The sequence below is a fragment of the Ovis aries genome, chromosome 17 (assembly GCF_016772045.2).
Source record: "Ovis aries strain OAR_USU_Benz2616 breed Rambouillet chromosome 17, ARS-UI_Ramb_v3.0, whole genome shotgun sequence".
NCBI classification, from domain to species: Eukaryota; Metazoa; Chordata; class Mammalia; order Artiodactyla; family Bovidae; genus Ovis; species Ovis aries.
The window spans coordinates 54,474,666-54,485,936 of NC_056070.1; the positions used below are offsets into that span (position 1 = coordinate 54,474,666).

Here is an 11,271-nt window from a genome sequence, read left to right on the forward strand (position 1 = left end):
AAGGAAAAGAAAAGTGCACATAGCTCCTGCTGGTACTGGTTTACTCCTGTTGGACCTAATAAAGAGAAAGCACCTTTGCCAATTTTCCAGGGGATAGGAGTGGTTCCTATGTCTCACCACCCCCACCATAGTTGGTTTTTCCTAAAAGAAATCCAGTGGGACTCTACAAAAATGTTGTAAAGCAGCAAGTACTTTTAGTCACTGCATGACTAACAGGACAGATAATTCTAAATTAAAGAAATAAAATAGCTTTCTCTTTCTAATACAAAAAGAAATAAACAGCTTTCATTCCAAAGAGTCCTAGATGACCACAGTGAGTTACACAGATAACTCAGCAATAAATAGCGTCAACCCAAAGAAAACTAATTATCTATAGAACTAGACGGTTCAAAGCACTGAGGTTCAACATAACATTATTCAACACAGCCTCTTTTTTTTGGCTGCTCCATGTTGCTTGTGGGATCTCAGTTCCCTTGCGGTGTGCTGTGCTTAGTCGCTCAGTTGTGTCCGACTCTTTGGGACCCCATGGACTGTAGCCCTCCAGGCTTCTCTGTCCATGGAATTCCCCAGGCAAGAATCCACTGAAGTGGGTTGCCATTTTCTTCTCCAGGGGATCTTCCCAACCCAGGGGTCAAACCCACGTCTCCTACACTGCAGGCAGATTCTTTACTGACTGAGCCACCATCAAACCTGGGCCTCAGCAGTAAAAGCACTGAGTCCTAACCACTAGGCCACCAGGGAACTCCCACAACATAGTCTTTAACGCAATTCAGTTTACAACTTCAACTTTCAGAGTAAAAAGCAGTATTAAAAACTCACTGAGGTTCATTACCTCTTCCATAGCAAGAGATAATCAGATCTGCCTATTATGGGGGGGATGGTGTCACTAAAATAGAGAAGTCACCATCATATGAATTGGTTTGTGGAAACCAAAGATCAAATGAGGCCAACTCAGAAATTGTATCAGGTGGCTCTCAAGATGGCTTTCTGGAAGAACTGCTCCAATACAGACAGTCCTAGAGAACCTGTGTTCCCTGATTTGCATACAATTTTCTCTCAAAACAGCTCTTTGTCAAATATGGCCAAAGACCATCCCTAGTTCACATAAGCCATCATCTGTCTGGTTATGTCTAGGAACATTCCCTTCAAGAGGGGCTACAGAGCTGTAGTTCCTAATCTTGTACCACCCAAGAGGACCTCTAGATGGACCTCTAGGTGGCCCATAGGTGGATTCTATGTACTTCACGGGGTCTCTGAAGTCTCCAAAGGCCTATGCAAAATTCTGTCTCTATGCACATTTCTGAAGAGAGAAAGTCTTTGGACAGTGAACCAAGCAAAGTTAAGAACCACTGGTTTCAGCGCCAGATATAAAACAAAATATCTACTGAAGGTGGCCATGTGAATAAAATGGGAAGTAATGTCCACTATTTGAGATGAAAAATAACAAAGAGTGCTATCTTTTCAAAACAAAAAGAAAATATATGATGGTCACAAGTTTTTGAGGATCAGGTAGTCCACTTCCCTCATCCTCTAGTCTAGAGGAGGAAAATGAGCTGAGAGGCTCTTGCCCAAAACCACAGATCAGAGAGTGGAAACGCTGAGCGCCAAACCAGGCTGGGTTTATGCCAGGATGGTATGTTTATACATTTTTCAAAATGGGTTTGACCAAAGTTTCACATATCCTTATGAATACCCTACTCCATTAAGAAGGTAGCCTTCAAAAAACTTCAAATCAAATTTCAGCATAAGCATCTGACACATTAAACTATCCCCTGAATCATTAATCAAATCACAGATCTTTCACATAAGCCAGCACATAGCAGATTTTTAAGGGGGAACCTTAGTGGCTCAATATCCTCTATCCTATTGCACTATACCAGCAACTTGAAAAAGCAGTACAGGTCATCACAAGCTTTTAACTGTGAAGTGCCTCGACTGTAATGAAAAAAGAACCATTGACCGACCTTTAAAAAAAAAAAGATATCAGGGCTTCCCCAGTGGTTAAGAATCTGCCTGCCAATGCAGAAGACATGGGTTCAATCCTTCATTCAGGAAGATCCCACATGCCACCGAGCAACTAAGCCTCTGCATCACAACTACCAAGCCCATGCACCACAACTACTGAAGCCAGTATGCCCAGAGTACATGCTCAACAAGAGAAGCCCCTGCCTGCGGCAACTAGAGAAAGCCTGCGTGCAGCAAGGAAGACCCAGCACAGTCAAATATAAATTAAATAAATAAATAAACTCTTAGTCAGGGTCGAGCTGACTTTAGAGTGATTTGTATGACTTCAATTTTCAAGTTCCCCTAGGGAACTCTACTCAGTACTCTATAATGACCTACATGGGAAGAGAATCTAAAAACAAGTGGATATATGTGTATCTGATTCACTTTTGTACAGCAGAAACCAACACAACATTGTAAATCGACTATAATCCAATAAAATTTTTTTTTAAAACTTGCAAGTTCCCTTCTAAGGAGTCTTTGCCTAAACACTAAATGATTTTTTCCAACCTACCTAAAGGAGTCTTTCATAAATTAAACTGAAAACAACTTTTCTAGTGCTATCTTCATACACAGTACATGAGTAAAAGCAAAGATAATACACTTATTCTGAGACCAAATTAAAAAGTAATTATCATTATAAAATTACAGGACCTTGTGTTCCAATGCCAAGCTTTGGCTCAGTATATGCAATTTAAAGTAGTCAAATTACTCAATCTCACCTGAGAAGTGAAAACAAAGCGACATTTGAACTTGAGTTCAATGACAACGTGTCCTTCATTTTCACAGGAAGTGCTCCATTTATTAAGAGAGATTTAAATGGCATAGGAGTCTATAGCATACGCACTGCCTCCAAAGACATGCATGATGATAAAGTTTCTGATCGCTTCTGAATTCTATTTAGCCATTTCTGCAAGCTCTAACTCTAAAGACTCCCAACCCCTAAGATGTAACTGGACTAGGCCCTCTGAAGCACCTGTGGCCTGAAATGGCTTTAACCAATTCTCAAGGCTTTCTTGGCCGCAGTGGAGAAGAGGGTTTGACCATTCTATTTTGGGTCAAGGAGACTCTCTTCCACCCTAAGTGACCTCAAGTGGCCAAGATCAGTTGGAAGAATGCACTGCGAGTGATTTTTTACCAGGCCAGCGGCCTCTGCTGCAAGACTCCGACAAGGATGGAGATCTGGTCTTGGATCGAGGCGACGAAAGAATGCGGCTGAGCTGTGTAGGGCTTACGACAGCCAGTCTGCTCGGGATCCCGCAACCCATAGCCGGGCCAAGGCGTCAGGAGCTCGAAGAAGCAGGGATCCCCAGGGCACGCAGAGGGAGGAGGAAGGGAGCGAGGGAGTGAGAGCGAGGTTCGGAGCCTGCAGGTGTCGCCGGGGAAGGGAACGAGGTCGTCTGGGGCTGGCACTGCCAAGTGACTAACAGTGCGGTTCCGGACTCAGACAAACTGGTCACATTCTCAGGGTGTGTGACCTTGAGCATGTGGCTCCACCGCTCAGCGCCTCAGTTTCCTCATCTCTAAAATGGGGGTTGATCAAGTGGAAAACGCACCTTCAAGCGCTTGGCACGGCGCCTGGCACCTAGTAAGCGCTCCGTACAATGAGCTACTACTGGCTCACTGGCTCCTCTTACCGCCTGGAGGAGCTGGAAAAGCCCCGAGCAGGGGAGTCCCCAGGAGGCGGATCCGGGGCTGGGGAGGGGGGACCCGGCCGGGCACTCACCAAGCACGTCTGCGGAGCGGTGCCGGGCTACGAAGCACGCGTCGTCCCCATAGCAAGCGCCCTTCTTGAGGAGGCCCTTACGGAAGTCCTTGCCGAAGCCGCAGCCGGCCGTCACCAGCCCGTAGTCGCCGCCGCCGCCGCCGCCGCCGCCGCCGCCTCCGGCCCTGGGGTCGGTCTGCGAGAGGCCGCCGAGCACGGCGCGGGCCACCAGTCGCCCGTACGAGAGGACCGAGAACATCGCCGCCGCCGCCCCCCCGAGGAGGCGGGGGGCCCGGGGAACAGGAGGACGCGGAGGCCCGGAGCCGGCTCTCTCCTCAGCCGCAGCCGAGCCGCCGCCGGGACGCTCCTCAAGGCGGCGTGCAGTTACCGCCGCCGCCCTTGCCCGACGCGCGGGGCCTCGCACACGCTCCGCCGCGCGCACTGGAGCCAGAGCGAGGTCAGAACCGGCGGCTCCTCCGCCTCAACCCGACTAGGGTCCCGGCTGCAGCCACCGCTGCCGCCGCCATCTTCCGCTCCACTAGCGTGTTCCGGGCCGCGCCGGCAGCACCGCCCCCTTATGACCACGCCTATAGCCCCGCCCACGGCCCGCGGCTTAGGACCAAGCCTCCTCCTCCTCGGCTCGGTGCCGTATGCAGTCACAGAGGTCGAGCTTGCGCAGAGGATGTGGTCACAATGTCTCCTGGGAGTTGTAGTCAGGAGGTTGTAGTTGCTTCTTTTACTTCACTGCCTAGCTTCAAGGACCTAGGAGGAGTTCCCAGACGCGAGACCGAAGTTAAAATGCGGAGAATTGCAAGTGGGTTGTTTGAAAGTTTTCTCCCCTGCTTTCAGTGAAGAGAAAACGCCACTATTCCTTTAAAAAAAAAAAACCTGGAAAAATTAATCGGGTCACGTATGATTTTTCTGTAACATATATATTAAACTGAAGTACACAAATCTAGTAACACCTCTAGCATTTGTATATTGGAAGGGTTTAGGGACGGGTTTAGTCCACTAACTGGACTGTAGCCATGTTCACAGGTGCCTCAAGGCCTTTGCTTTTGCTCCTCCTTCCACTCACTGTGTATTTATTTTCATTATATATATATATGGTGGGTTTTTTTTTGGCTGCACTTCACAGTGAATAGGACCTTAGCTCCTCATGCTCATAGGTGCCTCAAGGCCTTTGCTTTTGCTCTTCCTTCCACCCACTGTGTATTTTTTTTTTTTTTTTGGCTGCACTCCAGAGTGACTAGGACCTTAGATCCTCCACCAGGGATTGAACCCACACCCCTGCAGTGGAAGCATGGAGTCCTAACCACTGAACCACCATGGGAAGCCCCCTTCCATCCACGTGAATCTAATTCCATTTCTTGAGTGTCCTGTGCTCTTTCTCAGTGTATCCCCAGAACATATGGGCACATGATAAACACTTTAATAAATGAATGAATGCATATTTCACTAGATCCTAAGCACCCTAAAGGCAAGGATCATTTGCCACTATATTATTACAACTGATACAATTTATATAACTATTGAACAAAAGAAAGGATAATTGAATAGGAACCATAAATATTAATAAAACATAGCATTTGTCAAATAAAGGAATGATTAAATGAATGGATTCAGAAATAAAAGAAAACAGATTTGAGGCAAATGATCTAATCTGAAATAGTTTTTGCTATCACCCAGAAGCATTTGTCCTTTTCCAGCTTTTTGTCCGGAGTTGGTGAAGGACAGGGAGGCCTGGTGTGCTGCGATTCATGGGGTCGCAAAGAATCAGACACGACTGAGCGACTGAACTGACTGATAGTTCCTCTGGGGATTCCTGTCTCAATCTACAAACGAATCTCTTTTACAGCTTTTTAAGTATATCTAAAGACGTGCCAACCATCCACTCAAAGCACATTCTGTTATCCCAATTACTGTCATCATTAAATACTTTTGTGGTTCACGGTGTGCTAAGTACTCTATATGTTTCTGTCCTTAAGGGTTTTCATCAAAATTGGACTGAACAAACCACTTCACACAATGAGTGGTCTTTTGTCAAATGTGTAGACAAAAAAAGATTCATTTACCGGATAAAAGATAGAGTGATTCTAGGCGTGCAGTCACACCTTTCTATTTTTTTATGGCCCACAAGAATTAGAGAGTGCCCAGAAGAGGGTGGAATCTTGTGGATCCTCAGCTTGGCATTTATGTCTGTGCCAGCCATGCTAAAGGTTGTTCTTTTAAGCACATAACACTACCAAATCCCAGCCAGGATGTCAGGTAATTCTACCCCAAGGACAAATTTTTTAAAATAGCATGTCAACCCTTATTCCTTGCCTCATCAGACTCCCTCCGACTGCTACTATCTTTTCATTTTCAGGACATATATTACCTCATTTCCATGTCACTCACAGGAACCAGTTGGATGAGATAAGTAGGAACATAAGATGTGACTCTCATGCTGGGTAACCTCTGCTCTGTTGGGGCTACTGTTTTCACAGTTAAATGATACCGGTGCCTTGAGTTTCCTGCAAATGAGTTGCTTTTCGGAGCACAGTGTGAACAGAATCCTTTCTCAAAGCTCCTTTGCTCTTTTTGGAAAGAAGAGACAGGGCATCAGGTTTCCTTGAATCATTTATTCCAGAGCCAGTTCTGAAAAGTCTCACTATAGTGGGGAAGCCAGGACAGGGTACTTGGAGAAAAAAAAAATACACCTTCCCCTGCCCTCCCTGGGAGCACAATTCACTTGTGACATTTTGCTAGACTTTAAAAGCCCTAAGAGTTTTCTTCCTTAACAGAGTTACATTCCTAGCACTTCAAGGATTCCTGGGAGGTCAGTTGTCACTCTCAGAAGCGAGCAAGTGGTGAAAATACCATCTGTGTTCCCAGGGCACCTCTATGGCATTAGGAAAGAGCTTTGCACTGGAGTCACCCCCAGCTCCTAAAAAAAGAAAGAAAGAAAAAAAAAAAGGCATGAATTCCCTAATGAGATTTTCTGCCAGACTGGTACACTGATCTCTGATTTCTTTTTGTTAACCTATTCAAAAAGAGAATTAATTAGTTTATGGCAAGATTTCTCAGGCTTGGTACTATTCACATTTGGGATACACATAATTCTTTGCGGGAGGGCTCGGTCCTACACATTGAATTGTGTTTAGCAGCATCCCTGATCTGAACCTACTAGATGCTAATAGCACACTCACTCCCTAGTTGGGGCAACCAAAAATGTCTTCAGATGTTGGCAAATGCCCCAAGGGGGCAAAATTGCCTCTAGTTCAGAACCGCTGAGTTATACCAATGCCTTGCAAGTGAACAAATATTTGGGAAGCACTTGTTAAATCTGAGGCTCTGTGTTAAGGATTAAAAAACATTGATGCCTTCATAGCAGTTATAGTACTGACAAAGAGGGTTAAAATTAAGTAAATGTATAGAGAAAATAAGCACCATCAGTTAAAATAAAGGCATGTAAGGAGGAGAAAGAGGACCCACTGGGATGGAAGAACAGTCAGGGCACTTTATGGAGAAGTAACATTTGTGAGAGGCCAGCATGGACAGGGACTTCCCAGGTGGCTCAGTGGTAAAGAATCTGCCTGCAATGCGGGAGATGCAGGAGACACAGGTTCATTTCCTGGGTCAGGAAGATCCCCTGGAGGAGGAAATGGCAATCCACTCCAGTATTCTTGCTTGGAAAATCCCATGGACAGAGGAGCCTGGTGGGTTACAGTCCATGGGGTTGCAAAGGGGCACGACAGTTGCATGGGGCACGACTTAGCAACTGAGCACAAGCAATAGCAAGAGCATGGACAGAGGTCTGAGGAGGAGATATAATCATTCCAAGAGAAAGAAATGGGAAATCAGCAAATGCAGAGTGTGATTGAAGAAGAGCAAGTAGTCCAGTGAAGCTCAACTTTAGGGATTGCATGAGGAATAATGAGAAATGGAGCTGGGAAAATAGTTTAGAAACTACTTTGCATAAAAAGGAATGAAGTACTGATACATGCTTCAACATAGAGGAACCTTGAAAACATTATACTAAGTTAAAGAAACCAGTCCCCAAAGACCACACATTGTATGATGCTATTTATATGAAATGTCCAGAACAGAAAAACCCATAGAGACAGAACCGGTTAGTAGTTGCCAGAGACTGGGAGGAAGGGGAAAGGGAAATGATTGCTAATGGGTTTGGGGTTTTTTTTTGGGGTAATGAAAATGTTCTGGAATTAGTAGTAATGGTTGCATAACATTTTATATGTACTAAAAAACAATGAACTGGACACTTTAAAGGAGTAAATGTTATGGTGTGTGAATATCTCCACTAAAAAAAAAAAGTAGTTTAGGACTTAAAGCAGAGGGTCTTGTATGCTAAGCTGAGTGTGCTTAATGCTGGAGACAACAAGGCGGGGGTCACTAAATGCTCTAAATGTGCCAATAATAATAAAATAACAATAAATAATATTATATAAGATAATAAAGCAAGAATAGTGATGAGAATGAGAGCAAAAGATACCATGGATTAAGAACTTCCCAGGTGCATTACCTGCATGACCTACACTGACCACCTATTTAAGCATGAAAACACCCACCAGTCCTGTCTATGCTTCACGTGGGACTCATTTTTTCTGTTTATTGTTTGTCTCCTCCCTGACTAAAATGTAAGTTCCATAACAGTAGGGGATTTTGTGTATTTTATCCTTTATCTCAAGTGTCTGGAACACTGCCTAGCATACAATAGGTAATAAATAAATACCTAAGAAGTGAATGCTGTTGACTAAGAGAACGTTAGAGGTCATATAGAACAAGCAACTCGTTTCACAGCTGAGAAAAGGGAAGGGTGAGTAACAGGTTCCTCCCATAGGAATTTTATCGGTGGAGCTAGGTTAACTGGAGAGCCCTCCGGGACAGTCTTGGTCCCTGCCCTGCAAAGCCTTTTTGAAGGCTCTTTGAAGGCACTAGCCACAAGCTGCTCTTTCCACTGAACTTTGCATTGTGTGTGATGGTCATGTTTTCTCCCATCTAGAATCCATTGCCTTCCAGTCTCTGATAACAGTATTTTGATTCCTTGGGGGAATAATCTATGTTGGTTTATGTGGTTTGGAAGGAACTAGATTTCAGAAGGGCACATTATCCAGGCCTGACCAATCAGTGCATTGCATTCTCTTGGTCACAGTGATTGGTCCAATAGGAAAGCACATGACCCAAGCTGGACTAATGAAACTCCACTATGGGATTTTGCTGAAAGCATTAAGGAGAAATTCTCACTAGCGTTTTCTAAACCCATAAGATGCAAGCTTAGAACTGCTGATGGCCATTTTTGCCACTGCTTGGGAAGAGCCAGCTTGAGAATGAAGGGAATTTAGAGAGAAGCAGAGCCTAGAGATGGTGAACAACAAGAGAATTTGTGATATCGATTAAACCCCTGAATCCAGCTTTGCCTGAAGTCATCAGTCCCTGAAGTCATATTAATTCCCTCTTTTATTTAAGCAACTTTGAATTTGACTTGCAGTGAAGTGAATTCTGACAGATCAGGTGATCCTGATACCATGACTACAGTTATTGAATCAGGAATAAGTTACTAAACCAAAGGCAGTTTTTAGAAGGGAACTTCTCTGCCAGTTTACATAGAGGAGAGGGAACTGCCATGCCTCAGTAGAAAAATTACTAAAATAAAACATCTGATTTATTTCTTTACTACTTCCATGAGAGGAGAATTGGGTCTGACTAGTGGGTTCAGAAGAAGATGCTGATGTCACTGAACTCAACTCCCTTGCCTGATGCTCAGTAAAGTCAGTCTACTGACAGGAGGTTGTGGTAAAGAAAAGTACAGGGCACTAAGCAAGAAGAACAGACAGCTAGTACTCAAAAGAATTAAAAATTTCCTGATGGCCTTCAGGCCAAAGTTTTTAAAGGCAACATTGAGGGTGAGAGTTGCAGGGTGCATGATCAGGTCATGAACATTTTTCTGATTGATTGGGGGTGAGGTAACAGGGTGATGTTTCGTAAATCTTCATTAGCTTTCTGGTTCCAGCCAGTCTGGGGTCTGTGTGTTTGTGGTCAGAATGTTGCCACCGTTCTCCACCTGGGTGCAAGGCAGGGTGGTGGGTGGTAGTGGGGCGGTGGGGAGTCTTAATTTCTGCAGAACACTCAGATATATGTCAGATTCTTGTCTATATCCCTTCAGAAAGAACTCAGAATCCTGAGACCCTACTGTTCTAATCATTAACTGCCAGAGTCTGCTGTTTGGAACTTGGGGAAGATCAAACAAGAAGTGGGGAACACTGAGGGGCTTGTACCCAGAAAGGCCCCCCAGAGTCCTGCTCAGTTTCATTCCATTTTTTCTTCAGTGTTCCTCAGTCCTGAGGGGAACAGGAGTGGGACAAGAAAGGCATAAAGTTTTGGATAGAGAGGTTAATCATAAAAGAGGCAGGGGACCTCCATTTCAGGGTAACTCAGTCTCAATGAGCATGTCGCCAGTCCTTTCTCTTTTCTTTTTTGCTGTGGTCTGTCCTTCAGATACCCGTGTTTCCCCCTCTGCCATGGGGAGTCTGTTCCTCTGAAGGAGGCCTGCAGTCTATGACCAAGTAAGTCAGTGTAATTTAGATGGGAACTGTGGTTCCAAATAGGAATAGGAGTACGTCAAGGCTGTATGTTGTCACCCTGCTTATTTAACTTCTATGCAGAGTACATCATGAGAAACGCTGGACTGGAAGAAACACAAGCTGGCATCATGATTGCCGGGAGAAATATAAATAACCTCAGATATGCAGATGACACCACCCTTATGGCAGACAGTGAAGAGGAACTAAAAGCCTCTTGATGAAAGTGGAGAGTGAAAAAGTTGGCTTAAAGCTCAACATTCAGAAAACGAAGATCATGGCATCCGGTCCCATCACTTCATGGGAAATAGATGGGAAAACAGTGGAAATAGTGTCAGACTTTATTTTGGGGGGCTCCAAAATCACTGCAGATGGTGACTGCAGCCATGAAATTAAAAGACGCTTACTCCTTCGAAGAAAAGTTATGACTAACCTAGATAGCATATTCAAAAGCAGAGACATTACTTTGCCGTCTAGTCAAGGCTATGGTTTTTCCTGTGGTCATGTATGGATGTGAGAGTTGGACTGTGAAGAAGGCTGAGCGCCAAAGAATTGATGCTTTTGAACTGTGGTGTTGGAGAAGACTCTTGAGAGTCCCTTGGACTGCAAGGAGATCCAACCAGTCCATTCTGAAGGAGATCAGCCCTGGGATTTCTTTGGAGGGAATGATGCTAAAGCTGAAACTCCAGTACTTTGGCCACCTCATGTGAAGAGTTGACCCATTGGAAAAGACTCTGATGCTGGGAGGGATTGGGGACAGGAGGAGAAGGGGACGACAGAGGATGAGATGGCTGGATGGCATCACTGACTAGATGGACATGAGTCTGAATGAACTCTGGGAGTTGGTGATGGACAGGGAGGCCTGGCGTGCTGCAATTCATGGGGTCGCAAAGAGTCGGACACGACTGAGCGACTGAATTGAACTGAACTGAACTGTGGGCGCAATGAAACGGTGTACTCCAGTCAGCCTCATCAATAAAG

The 11,271-nt window shown here is 44.9% G+C and overlaps 1 protein-coding gene across 2 annotated transcripts in view; it reads right to left on the reverse strand.

The window, feature by feature from the left end:
* Nucleotides 1-4,249, reverse strand: part of PPTC7 (protein phosphatase targeting COQ7) — a 42,298-nt gene extending 38,049 nt beyond the window's left edge. For both annotated transcript variants that reach the window (XM_042234599.1, XM_004017365.5), the window contains exon 1: nt 3,731-4,249. In XM_042234599.1, the coding sequence (XP_042090533.1) occupies nt 3,731-3,968 (238 nt within the window). In that variant the 5' untranslated portion in view covers nt 3,969-4,249. The remainder of the gene's footprint in view (nt 1-3,730) is intronic.
* Between the last annotated feature and the right edge of the window lie 7,022 nt (nt 4,250-11,271).